Raw genomic sequence first — 17886 nt, 5'->3', positions numbered from 1 at the left:
CACACACCCCACTGACCCGCCTGTGACGCCGCTGACCCGCCCGTGACCGCACTGACCCGCACGTCACCCCACTGGTCCGCATATACCGTAACCACACTGACCCGAACATGACTCCATTGGCCCTCATGTGACCCCATAGACCCGCACGTGACCCGTTCGTTACTCACCTATAGACTGGAGTCACTTGTGTGCGTGTCGCATCCCCTGGACCGGCCGCCGCTCTCCTGAGAGGAGCCTGTCAGTTGCTTAGAAATACATGCAGCTGTCACACTCCTCTCAGGAGAGCGGCGGCCGGTCCAGGGGATGCCTCCGCACAATCCAGACATAGACTTAAAATGGGTCAGTGACCCAGAAAATGGACAAAAGTGTAAAAAAAAAGGTCATGTGACTGTAGGACAGGTGACTGCAATCTATTACTCCCTGTTATCAGCCATTACTGGGGGGAGACCTCCTGTAATTTTGGTGCTGTCTGTTCTCCTGCAGACGGATGGATTCCGGTACCCCCGGCCGTCCTCGGTGCCCCCTTCTCCAGCGGTGTCTCAGCCTTCCAGCCCCCATGAAAGTGAAGATGAAGAGGAGGAGGAGGAGGAGGAGCGCTACAATGAGGACGAGGAGGCGGAGCGGGATCGCCAGAACATCAAGTCCACATTTGCTCTTGGTCCGGTGTCTCGCGGAAAAAAGAAACAACATGGCGAATATAGGAACTGAGATGTCTGCTGTGGAGCGAGGCGCCCCCCGGTGGCAGGGCTGATAGTGTCTCCTGTAGGGAGCAGATTATGTCTGATGTGTATGTGGTAGTGAAATAGTTAAACCTTCTCTGCTTTCTCTGCTGTGTGCGTCTGATATTCTGCGCAATAGAAGCTCCGACCGCGCAAAAGGGAGAAACGACACCGGCTCCATCCCCGACTCTGCTCACACCCCGCGGTCCTACAGGTGCGGAGAGGGGGTCCTGCCCCGGGGTGCGGGGAGGGGGGTCCTATCCCGAGGTGCGGGGAGGGGGGTCCTATCCCGAGGTGCGGGGAGGGGGGTCCTATCCCGAGGTGCGGGGAGGGGGGGTCCTATCCCGAGGTGCGGGAAGGGGGTCCTGTCCCGAGGTGCGGGGAGGGGGTCCATCCTCCGGGACAGAGTCGGGGTTGTCTGTACAGCTGTCGCACTAACACTCACAGACCTCAGGGCGCCACCTGAACATTTCACATGAACTTTATTGACACACCCGCGGACACAATCTGACGGTCGCCGCTTCTTCTTCTTGTTACATTGTTGCTCTTTACTGATCGTCAGAGAAAATAATGAGGCGGCAGCAGACGGCGGAGCCCGGTCACGTGATCACAGAGGGGCGGTGCTGACCCTGGCGGGAGAGGTCCACGATAGAACCGATTATATGGAAACTCCGGCAGTGGCCCAGTCACCAGCTGAATAAGGGGTCCGGCAGGTACCGCGCCTGCTCCAGAGCGCCATCATCTGCTGCAGAGAGACACAACAAGCAGCGTCACCACATACCCAGAACTGTCTGCTACACTACAAACAAGCAGAATAGTGAGCGCAGCTCTGGAGTATAATACAGGAGGTAACTCAGGATCAGTAATGTATGTACACAGTGACTGCAGCAGCAGAATAGTGAGTGCAGCTCTGGGGTATAATACAGGAGGTAACTCAGGATCAGTAATGTATGTACACAGTGACTGCAGCAGCAGAATAGTGAGTGCAGCTCTGGGGTATAATACAGGAGGTAACTCAGGATCAGTAATGTATGTACACAGTGACTGCTCCAGCAGAATAGTGAGTGCAGCTCTGGAGTATAATACAGGAGGTGACTCAGGATCAGTAATGTAATGTATGTACACAGTGACTGCTCCAGCAGAATAGTGAGTGCAGCTCTGGAGTATAATACAGATTGTGACAGATTTTGTTACATCTACTATCTCTCATCCTGCCCCATTTTGCCCCCTTTCTTTACCTTCATCCTGCGCTTTCTGTAGAGAGCTGAGGAACATGGCGGCCTCCTCAGATATTGTGATGGGGCTGGTGTTCCGACTCCGGGTCTCTGGAAACAAATTGGGTTATGAGTTGAAGATCCTAAAAATCTGGAATAATTCCCCCAACCAAGAATGGCGCCATCTAATGTCGTCCACCCGCCATGATCCATAGAGGACGTCAACAATGATAATAAAAAAATGAAGAACGGAGGAGCAGACATTACCGAGCTGCAGACGGTCGTACAGGTCTTTCCTTTGACTTTCATCCGAGATGAAGCGGCGACCTTCTGCAGGAAAGTGAATGGAGCACGATGTGATATTACCTCCACATAGTGCAAACATTTACATCCAAACACCCACAGGTACACACCATGTATAGCCAAGCAACAGAATCTAGGCTGTCTGGTGATATCTGGGCTCTGGAGGACACTATCTGGGCTGTGAGGTGATATCTGGGTTCTGTAGGACACTATCTGGAGTCTGTAGGACGCTATCTGGGATGTCAGGTGATATCTGGACTATGTAGGACACTATCTGGGTTCTGTAGGACACTATTCTGGGCTGTCCGGTGATATCTGGGTTCTGTAGGACACTATATGGGCTCTGTAGGACACTATCTGGGCTATCAGGTGATATCTTGGCTCTGTAGGACACTATCTGGGCTCTGGAGGACACTATCTGGGCTATCAGGTTATATCTGGACTATGTAGGACACTATCTGGGATGTCAGGTGATATATGGGCTATGTAGGACACTATCTGGGCTATCAGGTGATATCTTGGCTCTGTAGGACACTATCTGGGCTATCAGGTTATATCTGGACTATGTAGGACACTATCTGGGATGTCAGGTGATATATGGGCTATGTAGGACACCATCTGGGCTGTCAGGTGATATCTGGGCTCTGTAGGACACCATCTGGGCTGTCAGGTGATATCTGGGCTATGTAGGACACCATCTGGGCTATCAGGTGATATCTTGGCTCTGGAGGACACTATCTGGGCTATCAGGTTATATCTGGACTATGTAGGACACTATCTGGGATGTCAGGTGATATCTGGGCTATGTAGGACATTATCTGGGCAGTGAGGTAATATCGGGGCTCTGTAGGACTCCATCTGGGCTGTCAGGTGATATCTGGACTATGTAGGACACTATCTGGGCTGTCAGGTGATATCTGGGCTCTGGAGGACACTATCTGGGCTGTCAGGTGATATCTGGGCTCTGTAGGACACCATCTGGGCTGTCAGGTGATATCTGGGCTCTGTAGGACACCATCTGGGCTGTCAGGTGATATCTGGACTATGTAGGACACTATCTGGGCTATCAGGTTATATCTGGGCTCTGTAGGACACCATCTGGGCTGTCAGGTGATATCTGGGCTCTGTAGGACACCATCTGGGCTGTCAGGTGATATCTGGGCTCTGTAGGACACCATCTGGGCTGTCCGGTGATATCTGGACTATGTAGGACACCATCTGGGCTATCAGGTTATATCTGGGCTCTGTAGGACACCATCTGGGCTGTCAGGTGATATCTGGGCTCTGTAGGACACCATCTGGGCTATCAGGTTATATCTGGGCTCTGTAGGACACTATCTGGGCTATCAGGTTATATCTGGGCTCTGGAGGACACTATCTGGGCTGTGAGGTGATATCTGGGCTCTGTAGGACATTATCAGGGATGTCAGGTGATATATGGGCTCTGGAGGACACTATCTGGGCTATCAGGTGATATCTGGGCTCTGTAGGACACTATTCTGGGTTCTGTAGGACATTATCTGGGTTCTGTAGGACACTATTCTGGGCTGTCAGGTGATATATGGGCTCTGGAGGACACTCTCCGGCCTCTGGAGGACACTCTCCGGCCTCTGGAGGACACTCTCCGGCCTCTGGAGGACACTCTCCGGCCTCTGGAGGACACTCTCCGGCCTCTGGAGGACACTCTCCGGCCTCTGGAGGACACTGTATGTTCTGTATGGTGGTGATCATGGTGATGGGGGTGGTGATCACGCTCTCTCTGCTGTCCGGCCCCGGGGCCCCTGGTATTTATTTCCTGTCTGCTGGTGTGATTGGTGGGTGCGTCACTCACGTGCCCCCTTCAGGTACAGCATCGCCTGCGGGGTCCAATTCCGTCTCTGGAAATGACTCTTGTCGCAGAGAAGAGAAAGATGAGAAGAGATTAAGAAGCAGCAGAGAGAGGAGCGACGGAGGGGAGCGACGGAGGGGAGCGACGGAGGGGAGCGACGGAGGGGAGCGACGGAGGGGAGCGACGGAGGGGAGCGACGGAGGGGAGCGACGGAGGGGAGCGACGGAGGGGAGCGACGGAGGGGAGCAAAAGTGGGGAGCGACGGAGGGGAGCTACAGAGAGGAGCAAAAGTGGGGAGCGACGGAGGGGAGCGACGGAGGGGAGCGACGGACGGGAGCGAAAGTGGGGAGCGATGGAGGAGAACTACAGAGAAGAGGAGCGACGGAGGGGAGCGACGGAGGAGAAGAGCGACGGAGAGGAGAGACGGAGGGGAGCGAAAGTGGGGAGCGACGGAGGGGAACTACAGAGAAGAGGAGCGACGGAGGGGAGCGACGGAGGGGAGCGACGGAGGAGAAGAGCGACGGAGAGGAGAGACGGAGGGGAGCGACGGAGGGGAGCTACAGAGAGGAGCGAAAGTGGGGAGCGACAGAGGGGAGCGACGGAGGAGAGCGACGGAGGGGAGCGACGGAGGGGAGTGAAAGTGGGGAGCAACGGAGGAGAGCGACGGAGGAGAGCAACGGAGGAGAGCGACGGAGGGGAGCTACAGAGAGGAGCGAAAGTGGGGAGCGACGGAGGAGGGCGACGGAGGAGAGCGACGGAGGAGAGCGACGGAGGAGAGCGACGGAGGAGAGCGACGGAGGAGAGCGACGGAGGAGAGCGACGGAGGGGGGGGGGGCATGACGGTGGGGAGCGAGGGAGGGGAGAGACAGAGGAGAGGAGCGACGAAGGACAGCGATGGAGAGGAGCGATGGAGGGGATAGACGGAGGAGAGCAAATGCCTACCTGTGGGAGGCCCCCGGAGCCGGGGAACACCGTGCTGCTCATTAGCAGGATCAGGGTGCAGGCGGCGACCGGAGCAGAGTCCTGCAAGACAAGAAACCGGGGACCCGGGAGCTCACATTCTAATCTCTATTACTCCCTGTTATCAGCCATTACTGGGGAGGAAACTGTAGGACAGGTGAGTACAATCTATTACTCCCTGTAATCAGCCATTACTGGGGAGGAGACTGTAGGACAGGTGACTAGTGTTTTGCTCCCTGTTATCAGCCATGTCAGGTTTCAGCTTCATGTTCAGCCTCTGGGGTTTTTATACAGAAGACAAGGGGTTAATTTATCCCTCCCGGTAGTGACAGCTGGAATTACAGATCGGTGCTCTGGATCCTCATCACCCCCCTCATCCGGTAACTACCACCCCCAGCAGCCGTCTGGGCATGTCGGGGTCTGGTCAGTGCGGACCCCCATCTGCTCAGCTTGTGGATTGTCATTCATTGAAGATACAATGTGGCAGCAGTTTAGCGGAGGTAATGATTGTGCGCTCCCCGTTTTGTGCGCTCCCCGTGTTGTGCGCTCCCCGTGTTGTGCGCTCCCCGTTTTGTGCGCGCAGCTCCCGTGCAGAATGATGCAGTCATTTGGACTAATGAAAAGTATCAGGAATAGAAGTGAGGCAAATGATGGGGCTGACGGTCGCTCGTTCTGCGCTTCCTTCACTTCTGGATAAAAGTTTTGTAAAAATGAAATTGTATAAAGTCGGGGAGCGGAATAGAGCGGTGACAATAAATCCACCTCCACCTGCGGAATTCAAAGGAATCAGCGCAGATCAGAGAACGAAGCGTCTGCAGTGGACGGTGCGGGGGCTAAAGGTCGCGGAGCGTCTGCGGTGGACGGTCGGGGGCTAAAGGTCGCGGAGCGTCTGCGGTGGACGGTCAGGGGCTGAAGGTCGCGGAGTGTCTGCGGTGGACGGTGCGGGGGTCTGTCCTCCGTGATCTGCACTATGAGCCCCCACAAGACTCACAGTGGTGGAGCAGGTGGAGCGGACCCCGGGGCACACTCACCTTCATGCTTCCTGGCAGCGGCCGCTCTTCTCCGTGGCTCCGGTCCTCGGGTCGGGGTTATAAATGCTGTGGAGGAGGAGTCGGGCACGGATCATGTCAGCGCCGGTGATGGACGCAGCACGGAGCCTCCTCCGGGGATCAGACCGCGCTGCGCTTCATATTCTGAAGAGATCAAACTCACTGTCAGCGAGCGCAGGATCAATACCCACCGCTGGAAGCCAAAGGTGACGGCTGTAATGGAGGTGGTCAGCGACTGTCCATCAAGATGTCACAGCTCACGAGCGGAGACGTCCGGACAGCGCAGCACCCGCAAGAAGAGCGCGCGGAGGAGACGGACGTGACCGCCATCAATAAGAACAGATCCACCAGTGATGGTGGTGAATCGTGGAACAGCGCCATGCAAGAACCCCCCGAGTGCCAGGAGTGACACTCACCGGTGACCCACACATCCACGGCGCAGGAGACCCCATATCTCTGTGTTGCCGTGGACCCCACACATCCATGGCACCAAGGACCCCACACATCCACGGCACCAAGAACCCCACACATCCACGGCACAGGGGACACCACACATCCGCAGGACCAAGGAACACACACACGTGGCATGGGGGACCCCACACATGCGCTCACCGGGGACCCCACACATTCGCGGCACCTCATAGAGTTTCTCCTCCTCCATATGACTGACGACCGGTGACCCCAGGATCGATCGGATGTCACCAGACGCCTGATTTGCGCCGCGTTCACATTCACTTTTTATTTTGATATTTTTGATCAACAAAATCTGCTGATGACGGATCCTGGAATATTCTACAACAGATCAAATCAATTGTAAAGATCCAATATTGATTACTGTGAAATACAGATGGGTCAAGGAAAACGTGGAGAAAACAGCAAGAAATCAATGTCCAATTATCCACTAATTATAAGGTGACATCCAACAGTGATCAATATATTATTACACCATCACAACAACGGCCAACGAAACCAAGCTCCAAACCCCATACAAAAAACCACACAGGACGATGACTGCAGCCACCACTAGGGGGAGTTCCCTGTATACAGAGATACATGATAAGATCCTGTCTGCAGCCTCCACTAGGGGGAGCTCCCTGTATACAGAGATACATGATAAGATCCTGTCTGCAGCCACCACTAGGGGGAGCTCCCTGTATACAGAGATACATGATGTCTGCGGTCACCACTAGGGGGAGCTCCCTGTATACAGAGATACATGATAAGATCCTGTCTGCAGCCACCACTAGGGGGAGCTCCCTGTATACAGAGATACATGATAAGATCCTGTCTGCAGCCACCACTAGGGGGAGCTCCCTGTATACAGAGATACATGATAAGACCCTGTCTGCAGCCTCCACTAGGGGGAGCTCCCTGTATACAGAGATACATGATAAGATCCTGTCTGCAGCCACCACTAGGGGGAGCTCCCTGTATACAGAGATACATGATGTCTGCGGTCACCACTAGGGGGAGCTCCCTGTATACAGAGATACATGATAAGATCCTGTCTGCAGTCACCACTAGGGGGAGTTCCCTGTATACAGAGATACATGATAAGATCCTGTCTGCAGCCTCCACTAGGGGGAGCTCCCTGTATACAGAGATACATGATAAGATCCTGTCTGCAGTCACCACTAGGGGGAGCTCCCTGTATACAGAGATACATGATAAGCTCCTGTCTGCAGCCACCACTAGGGGGAGCTCCCTGTATACAAAGATAGATGATAAGATCCTGTCTGCAGCATCCACTAGGGGGAGCTCCCTGTATACAGAGATAAATGATAAGATCCTGTCTGCAGCCACCACTAGGAGGAGCTCCCTGTATACAGAGATACATGATAAGATCCTGTCTGCAGTCACCACTAGGAGGAGCTCCCTGTATACACAGATACATGATAAGATCCTGTCTGCAGCCACCACTAGGAGGAGCTCCCTGTATACAGAGATACATGATAAGATCCTGTCTGCAGTCACCACTAGGGGGAGCTCCCTGTATACAGAGATACATGATAAGATCCTGTCTGCAGTCACCACTAGGAGGAGCTCCCTGTATACAGAGATAAATGATAAGATCCTGTCTGCAGCCACCACTAGGGGGAGCTCCCTGTATACAGAGATACATGATAAGATCCTGTCTGCAGCCACCACTAGGGGGAGCTCCCTGTATACAGAGATACATGATAAGATCCTGTCTGCAGTCACCACTAGGGGGAGCTTCCTGTATACAGAGATACATGATAAGATCCTGTCTGCAGCCTCCACTAGGGGGAGCTCCCTGTATACAGAGATACATGATAAGATCCTGTCTGCAGCCACCACTAGGGGGAGCTCCCTGTATACAGAGATACATGATGTCTGCGGTCACCACTAGGGGGAGCTCCCTGTATACAGAGATACATGATAAGATCCTGTCTGCAGTCACCACTAGGGGGAGTTCCCTGTATACAGAGATACATGATAAGATCCTGTCTGCAGCCTCCACTAGGGGGAGCTCCCTGTATACAGAGATACATGATAAGATCCTGTCTGCAGCCACCACTAGGGGGAGCTCCCTGTATACAGAGATACATGATGTCTGCGGTCACCACTAGGGGGAGCTCCCTGTATACAGAGATACATGATAAGATCCTGTCTGCAGTCACCACTAGGGGGAGTTCCCTGTATACAGAGATACATGATAAGATCCTGTCTGCAGTCACCACTAGGGGGAGCTTCCTGTATACAGAGATACATGATAAGATCCTGTCTGCAGCCTCCACTAGGGGGAGCTCCCTGTATACAGATACATGATAAGATCCTGTCTGCAGCCTCCACTAGGGGGAGCTGCCTGTATACAGAGATAAATGATAAGATCCTGTCTGCAGCCACCACTAGGAGGAGCTCCCTGTATACAAAGATACATGATAAGATCCTGTCTGCAGCCACCACTAGGGGGAGCTCCCTGTATACAGAGATACATGATAAGATCCTGTCTGCAGCCACCACTAGAGGGAGCTCCCTGTATACACAGATACATGATAAGATCCTGTCTGCAGCCACCACTAGGGGGAGCTCCCTGTATACAGAGATACATGATAAGATCCTGTCTGCAGCCTCCACTAGGGGGAGCTCCCTGTATACAGAGATACATGATAAGATCCTGTCTGCAGTCACCACTAGGGGGAGTTCCCTGTATACAGAGATACATGATAAGATCCTGTCTGCAGCCACCACTAGGGGGAGCTCCCTGTATACAAAGATAGATGATAAGATCCTGTCTGCAGCCTCCACTAGGGGGAGCTCCCTGTATACAGAGATAAATGATAAGATCCTGTCTGCAGCCACCACTAGGAGGAGCTCCCTGTATACAGAGATACATGATAAGATCCTGTCTGCAGTCACCACTAGGAGGAGCTCCCTGTATACACAGATACATGATAAGATCCTGTCTGCAGCCACCACTAGGAGGAGCTCCCTGTATACAGAGATACATGATAAGATCCTGTCTGCAGTCACCACTAGGGGGAGCTCCCTGTATACAGAGATACATGATAAGATCCTGTCTGCAGTCACCACTAGGAGGAGCTCCCTGTATACAGAGATACATGATAAGATTCTGTCTGCAGCCACCACTAGGGGGAGCTCCCTGTAAACAGAGATACATGATAAGATCCTGTCTGCAGCCACCACTAGGAGGAGCTCCCTGTATACAGAGATACATGATAAGATCCTGTCTGCAGCCACCACTAGGAGGAGCTCCCTGTATACAGAGATAAATGATAAGATCCTGTCTGCAGCCACCACTAGGAGGAGCTCCCTGTATACAGAGATAAATGATAAGATCCTGTCTGCAGCCACCACTAGGGGGAGCTCCCTGTATACAGAGATAAATGATAAGATCCTGTCTGCAGCCACCACTAGGAGGAGCTCCCTGTATACAGAGATAAATGATAAGATCCTGTCTGCAGCCACCACTAGGAGGAGCTCCCTGTATACAGAGATAAATGATAAGATCCTGTCTGCAGCCACCACTAGGAGGAGCTCCCTGTATACAGAGATAAATGATAAGATCCTGTCTGCAGTCACCACTAGGGGGAGCTTCCTGTATACAGAGATACATGATAAGATCCTGTCTGCAGCCTCCACTAGGGGGAGCTCCCTGTATACAGATACATGATAAGATCCTGTCTGCAGCCTCCACTAGGGGGAGCTCCCTGTATACAGAGATAAATGATAAGATCCTGTCTGCAGCCACCACTAGGAGGAGCTCCCTGTATACAGAGATACATGATAAGATCCTGTCTGCAGCCACCACTAGGGGGAGCTCCCTGTATACAGAGATACATGATAAGATCCTGTCTGCAGCCACCACTAGAGGGAGCTCCCTGTATACACAGATACATGATAAGATCCTGTCTGCAGCCACCATTAGGGGGAGCTCCCTGTATACAGAGATACATGATAAGATCCTGTCTGCAGCCACCACTAGGGGGAGCTCCCTGTATACAGAGATACATGATAAGATCCTGTCTGCAGCCACCACTAGGGGGAGCTCCCTGTATACACAGATACATGATAAGATCCTGTCTGCAGCCACCACTAGGGGGAGCTCCCTGTATACACAGATACATGATAAGATCCTGTCTGCAGCCACCACTAGGGGGAGCTCCCTGTATACAGAGATACATGATAAGATCCTGTCTGCAGCCACCACTAGGGGGAGCTCCCTGTATACAGAGATACATGATAAGATCCTGTCTGCAGCCACCACTAGGGGGAGCTCCCTGTATACAGAGATACATGATAAGATCCTGTCTGCAACCACCACTAGGGGGAGTTCCCTGTATACAGATACATGATAAGATCCTGCCTGCAGCCTCCACTAGGGGGAGCTCCCTGTATACAGAGATAAATGATAAGATCCTGTCTGCAGCCACCACTAGGAGGAGCTCCCTGTATACAGAGATACATGATAAGATCCTGTCTACAGCCACCACTAGGGGGAGCTCCCTGTATACACAGATACATGATAAGATCCTGTCTGCAGCCACCACTAGGGGGAGCTCCCTGTATACACAGATACATGATAAGATCCTGTCTGCAGCCACCACTAGGGGGAGCTCCCTGTATACAGAGATACATGATAAGATCCTGTCTGCAGCCACCACTAGGGGGAGCTCCCTGTATACAGAGATACATGATAAGATCCTGTCTGCAGCCACCACTAGGGGGAGCTCCCTGTATACAGAGATACATGATAAGATCCTGTCTGCAGTCACTACTAGGGGGAGCTCCCTGTATACAGAGATACATGATAAGATTCTGTCTGCAGCCACCACTAGGGGGAGCTCCCTGTATACAGTGATACATGATAAGATCCTGTCTGCAGCCTCCACTAGGGAGAGCTCCCTGTATACAGAGATACATGATAAGATCCTGTCTGCAGCCACCACTAGGGGGAGCTCCCTGTATACACAGATACATGATAAGATCCTGTCTGCAGCCACCACTAGGGGGAGCTCCCTGTATACACAGATACATGATAAGATCCTGTCTGCAGTCACCACTAGGGGAAGCTCCCTGTATACAGAGATACATGATAAGATCCTGTCTGCAGTCACCACTAGGGGGAGCTCCCTGTATACAGAGATACATGATAAGATCCTGTCTGCAGCCACCACTAGGGGGAGCTCCCTGTATACAGAGATACATGATAAGATCCTGTCTGCAGCCACCACTAGGGGGAGCTCCCTGTATACAGAGATACATGATAAGATCCTGTCTGCAGTCACCACTAGGGGGAGCTCCCTGTATACAGAGATACATGATAAGATCCTGTCTGCAGCCACCACTAGGGGAGCTCCCTGTATAGAGAGATACATGATAAGATCCTGTCTGCAGCCACCACTAGGGGGAGCTCCCTGTATATAGAGATACATGATAAGATCCTGTCTGCAGCCACCACTAGGGGGAGCTCCCTGTATACAGAGATACATGATAAGATCCTGTCTGCAGCCACCACTAGGGGGAGCTCCCTGTATACAGAGATACATGATAAGATCCTGTCTGCAGCCACTACTAGGGGGAGCTCCCTGTATAGAGATACATGATAAGATCCTGTCTGCAGTCACCACTAGGGGGAGCTCCCTGTATACAGAGATACATGATAAGATCCTGTCTGCAGCCACCACTAGGGGGAGCTCCCTGTATACAGAGATACATGATAAGATCCTGTCTGCAGCCACCACTAGGGGGAGCTCCCTGTATATAGAGATACATGATAAGATCCTGTCTGCCGCCACCACTAGGGGGAGCTCCCTGTATACAGAGATACATGATAAGATCCTGTCTGCAGCCACCACTAGGGGGAGCTCCCTGTATAGAGAGATACATGATAAGATCCTGTCTGCAGCCACCACTAGGGGGAGCTCCCTGTATAGAGAGATACATGATAAGATCCTGTCTGCAGCCACCACTAAGGGGAGCTCCCTGTATACAGAGATACATGATAAGATCCTGTCTGCAGTCACCACTAGGGGGAGCTCCCTGTATACAGAGATACATGATAAGATCCTGTCTGCAGCCACCACTAGGGGGAGCTCCCTGTATACAGAGATACATGATAAGATCCTGTCTGCAGCCACCACTAGGGGGAGCTCCCTGTATATAGAGATACATGATAAGATCCTGTCTGCAGCCACCACTAGGGGGAGCTCCCTGTATACAGAGATACATGATAAGATCCTGTCTGCAGCCACCACTAGGGGGAGCTCCCTGTATAGAGAGATACATGATAAGATCCTGTCTGCAGCCACCACTAGGGGGAGCTCCCTGTATAGAGAGATACATGATAAGATCCTGTCTGCAGCCACCACTAGGGGGAGCTCCCTGTATACAGAGATACATGATAAGATCCTGTCTGCAGCCACCACTAGGGGGAGCTCCCTGTATAGAGAGATACATGATAAGATCCTGTCTGCAGCCACCACTAGGGGGAGCTTCCTGTATACAGAGATACATGATAAGATCCTGTCTGCAGCCACCACTAGGGGGAGCTCCCTGTATACAGAGATACATGATAAGATCCTGTCTACAGCAACCACTAGGGGGAGCTCCCTGTATACAGAGATACATGATAAGATCCTGTCTACAGCCACCACTAGGGGGAGCTCCCTGTATACAGAGATACATGATAAGATCCTGTCTGCAGTCACCACTAGAGGGACAGGTGGACAGCGGACGGGCAGACTGTCCACCTGGACGTCCATGGCATTGCAGAGGATCTCCTCCCGATCATTTCTCTCCAGACCAGTATGACAGCCGAGTCTTCAGTCTCTCTCAGCTGCCTACACATGGGCATTGCTCTTCTCCTACAAGAAGAAGACACCAGATCTCACCTGATAGATGCTGGTAAATCTCCTGCCGCCGGTTCCTGGTCTTCACACTGTTCACATTAATGAAGCTTCGTCTCAACTGCATCCAGATCACAGACTTTCTGGTCTTCTTGCTCCTTTCACTGCTGTCACCTGTAGTGCACCATCTCTTCATGGACACTGGCGGACCAGGATGCACCGCATGAGAGTCACTCGGAAACTTATGAAAGACTTTAGTCCATTTGTGCCTCTTCTTCATGCTCCTCTTCTCCAGGACACTGTAAAGCTCAGACCATAATCGCCAACACTGCAGGCTCAGATGGGATCGGTTATAAAATTCTCTCATATACGGTCACAAAACCTTCCTCATTCATAATGGACACTGAGGCCGGATCAACAGATTCTGCAGATGTACTGGGCTGATACCTGGATGGTTTGGTGAAAGGTTTTATTCATTCTTCAGTGACTGGTGGTCCTTTACCTCTTTCTTCAGTAGTTGGCGGTCATTTAGATCTTTCTTCAGTGGCTGATGTTAATTGAGGCCTTTCTTCAGGGGATGGTGGTCGTTTAGGTCTTTCTTCAGGGGATGGTGGTCGTTTAGGTCTTTCTTCAGGGGATGGTGGTCGTTTAGGTCTTTCTTCAGGGGATGGTGGTCGTTTAGGTCTTTCTTCAGGGGATGGTGGTCGTTTAGGTCTTTCTTCAGAAGATGGTGGTCATTTAGGTCTTTCTTCAGGGGATGGTGGTCGTTTAGGTCTTTCTTCAGGGGATGGTGGTCGTTTAGGTCTTTCTTCAGGGGATGGTGGTCGTTTAGGTCTTTCTTCAGGGGATGGTGGTCGTTTAGGTCTTTCTTCAGGGGATGGTGGTCGTTTAGGTCTTTCTTCAGGGGATGGTAGTCGTTTAGGTCTTTCTTCAGGGGATGGTGGTCGTTTAGGTCTTTCTTCAGGGGATGGTGGTCGTTTAGGTCTTTCTTCAGGGGATGGTGGTCGTTTAGGTCTTTCTTCAGGGGATGGTAGTCGTTTAGGTCTTTCTTCAGGGGATGGTGGTCGTTTAGGTCTTTCTTCAGGGGATGGTGGTAGTTTAGGTCTTTCTTCAGCGACTGATGGTGGTTTAGGTCTTTCTTCAGCGACTGTTGGTGGTTTAGGTCTTTCTGCAGTGGCTGTTGGTGGTTTAGGTCTTTCTTCATGACTCTTGGTGTGGTTTAGACCTTTCTTCAGTGACTGGTGGTCATTTAGACCTTTCTTCAGTGACTGGTGGTCGTTTAGATCTTTCTTCAGTGACTGGTGGTCGTTTAGATCTTTCTTCAGTGACTGGTGGTCGTTTAGATCTTTCTTCAGTGACTGGTGGTCGTTTAGATCTTTCTTCAGTGACTGGTGGTTGTTTAGATCTTTCTTCAGTGACTGGTGGTTGTTTAAGTCTTTCTTCATGGGCAGTTTAGGTCTGTCAGGACTCTGGTTTTTCTGTCTTTCCTGTTTGGGCTTTTTGCCCTTTTCCCAGATGGTGTCCCCTGCTTCATTCTTCTCCATGTGTTCTGTGTCCTCTTGCCTTTATAATTTCAGTCCAGCCTCCAGTCCTCTGCTTGAGTATTCTGCCTGGTTTCCTCCTTCTAGTGGCGTCTCAAGTTTCTCCATTTTCCCCAAAAAACGTCTGTGTGACTCGCCTATTGCTGCTCAGAGATTCTGCCAATGTCTACCCTCCTGCTGATTCCTGCTTCTGATGCCTAGCCCCTGCTGCGGTTGTAGCCTGACCTGCCTTGCTTTCACGTAAGCCAGATTGCTCTGCTACTTATTTTTTTGGACACTTGCATATTGCTCTGCTACTTGTTTTTTGCACTTGTTTGTTTTTCACGTGTTACAATATAAACTTTATCACCTATAAACTGGGTTCAGTTCTGTCACTGCTCCACGCAAAGAGATTCCTGATGAGTAATCCATTATAATTGTTACAAGGTCTTTCTTCAGTGGCTGTTGGTAGTTTAGGTCTTTCTTCATGACTGTTAGTCGTTTAGACCTTTCTTCAGCGACTGGTGGTCGGTCGTTTAGGTCTTCCTTCGACGACTGTTGGTGATTTAGGTCTTTCTGCAGTGGCTGTTGGTGGTTTAGGTCTTTCTGCAGTGGCTGTTGGTGGTTCAGGTCTTTCTGCAGTGGCTGTTGGTGGTGCAGGTCTTTCTGCAGTGGCTGTTGGTGGTTCAGGTCTTTCTGCAGTGGCTGTTGGTGGTGCAGGTCTTTCTGCAGTGGCTGTTGGTGGTGCAGGTCTTTCTGCAGTGGCTGTTGGTGGTGCAGGTCTTTCTGCAGTGGCTGTTGGTGGTGCAGGTCTTCCTTTGTGACTGGGAATAGTTTAGCCCTTTGTTCAGGGACTGGTGGTGGTTTAGGTCTTTCTTCATGACTCATAGTTGTTTAAACCTTTCTGCAGTGCTGGTCATGGTTTAGGTCCTTCTTCAGTGGCTGTTGGTGGTTTAGATCTTTCTTCAGAGACTGGTAGTCGTTTAGGTCTTTCTTCAGCGACTTGGTGGTTTCAATCTTTCTTCAGTGGCTAGTGGTCCTAGTAGTGCTGCATCCATTGGGACCACATATGGACATCTGGTGACATCTTCCCCCATAAATTATAAGGACATCTGGTCATTATATGTATTATGTTCTGCATGCAGGCACTCCTGGAACATTAGCCCTGGTCCTGAACTCTTGTCCTTTGCATGCATTGTCTACATCATGAACACTTAACACAAGAGCAGTTCATGGCAACGTGCCGGCCCCCACATCTATGGCACAGATGTGGTGAACAGGGTAGACCAGGTAGAAGGAGATCAGCAGATGTCTGGTCATGGCATTCTCTTCTACGAGCTGGGTTTTCATAGAATTTCCTTGGTTCCATAGCTGCTCCTCATCGTAGATCTTCTTGGAATGACTTCTCACCATGCACTGTCTGTTCAGCCAGTGCTGCAGATCTAATAGCGCCACCACCTCAGACTGGAACAGGATAGTGGCCATTATTACCTACGGCTTAAGACAGCTGGATACACGGAAGATGATCCCAGAATGTGTGTTCTTTATAGACTTCCCGTGTACACGTAAAATAAATCTTATTAATTTGGATTTCCAGAGGCAGAGAAGGAGTGAAGTTCATTCACAGAATTTGGTGCCGAAACCCAGGACAGACTGCATTATACCATTCGTATGGAGAGTTAGAATCAATATTTTAGAAACAGTAATGCTAAAAGCTGCAGCATAAAGGTAAGAAATGTAATTATGACACTTGACTTACTTTTTCCTAATTGATTTATCTCAAAGTCCGGGTGAGTTATTTTGCATTATATAGTCTGGTCCAAGAATTGGGAACAGTTACCTATGCCTTTGTGAACTGTGTGTAGAGAATGTGATTAGGGTGTTAGGGTGTAAGTGTGAAACATAGTGGTACTTTTACTTGGAGGGATGCTAGAATTGCTGTGATATGTTTGGCTGGAGTCTGATCAACTCAACAGAGGGGGATCTTGTAGACCATTCACTGGTTGTAGTGTAGGATTGTGGCTGTGTGACTGTCTACAGTACATGTAGGGTTTTAGGTGGCTTTGATGACTTGTGTATGTTTATGAATACTATATAATCTTGGCTTTGGGATCTACCTACCTCATAAAATGTGTGCTAGCACTGATACAAGCTCTGAGGAAGCTTGTGGGGAACAAGTATGGAGGCTTGCTATAGTAAATGGATACATAAACCCAATGGAAAGACAGCAAAGAGGAAAGTGTTCAGATAATGTGAAGAAATTGATTGACCAGATCGAAGGTCAGTTCCCTACATGCTCCTACCATCCTCGAACAGAGAACCATGTGCTAGCTGTAGCTGGAGAAGCCATCTCCTCACATCTGTAGACGTGTGGTGGAGCTGAGGAACTGCAGCTACTAAGACATGAAGCATTAGTAAACATTTGTAGTACTAAAAGACTGAATATTAAAATTATTAAATAATTATACTGAAACTTTACTAATGATAAGAAGCATGTTCCTCAAACAAAGCACATGGTCTGAAGCCAGGAGACAGAGTGATCCTAAAGACGAGCGAGGCGCCATGAGCCAAGATTAGATGGGCCGATCCAGCTTCTCCTGATCACAGAAACTTCGGTGAAGCTTGAGGGAAAACCCATCTGGATACACAACAGTCACTGTAAAGAGTCACAGCACCAGCAGAACGAGGGTCACAACACACATAGTGCTGGACTATCTCATATAAGACTTTATGGGATATCTTCAGATTACAGGAACACAATACAAACAAGGACTCATGGCGGAGAAACATTCTTTGACCTGAAGTAACCAATTAGTTCAAGGGTTAAAGGGATTGTTCTCATAGAAACCATCTTGTCCTACAGCTAATGATGTCCTAGGGTTCAGCTCGCACTGATGGGCCCCTGTGGCTCTTATTGCTGCATAGTTCGGAGGGACAAGGCCTTTGCCTGAGCTTATATAAA

At 50.8% G+C, this 17886-nt stretch overlaps 2 protein-coding genes across 2 annotated transcripts in view; one reads left to right on the top strand and one right to left on the bottom strand.

The window, feature by feature from the left end:
- The window catches only part of GYS2 (glycogen synthase 2), a 96561-nt gene extending 95770 nt beyond the window's left edge, over nt 1-791 (top strand). The window contains exon 16 of the mRNA XM_075343497.1: nt 484-791. Within this exon, the coding sequence (XP_075199612.1) occupies nt 484-708 (225 nt within the window). The 3' untranslated portion in view covers nt 709-791. The remainder of the gene's footprint in view (nt 1-483) is intronic.
- A 393-nt stretch (nt 792-1184) lies between these two features.
- Nucleotides 1185-6125, bottom strand: SPX (spexin hormone). The gene is made up of 6 exons (XM_075343506.1): nt 6056-6125; nt 5007-5087; nt 4068-4125; nt 2201-2263; nt 1958-2044; nt 1185-1464 (listed from the first exon to the last, which is right to left on the bottom strand). Exons 1-6 carry the CDS (start codon nt 6059-6061, stop codon nt 1406-1408), a joined length of 354 nt encoding a protein of 117 aa, XP_075199621.1. The 5' UTR covers nt 6062-6125; the 3' UTR covers nt 1185-1405.
- Between the last annotated feature and the right edge of the window lie 11761 nt (nt 6126-17886).

This window comes from Anomaloglossus baeobatrachus, chromosome 4, assembly GCF_048569485.1.
Source record: "Anomaloglossus baeobatrachus isolate aAnoBae1 chromosome 4, aAnoBae1.hap1, whole genome shotgun sequence".
NCBI lineage: Eukaryota > Metazoa > Chordata > Amphibia > Anura > Aromobatidae > Anomaloglossus > Anomaloglossus baeobatrachus.
Note: the sequence above shows the minus strand (reverse complement) of the source record. Positions and strands in the feature narration are given on the sequence as shown.

Bases quoted from the DNA above. Each gene is read 5' to 3' on its own strand.
- SPX (XM_075343506.1), bottom strand. The intron at 4,126-5,006 runs GTAGGCATTTGC...CTCTGCGACAAG, and splicing joins GCTCCGGGGGCCTCCCACAG to AGTCATTTCCAGAGACGGAA. The intron at 1,465-1,957 runs GTAAAGAAAGGG...GTCTCTCTGCAG, and splicing joins ACAGAAAGCGCAGGATGAAG to CAGATGATGGCGCTCTGGAG.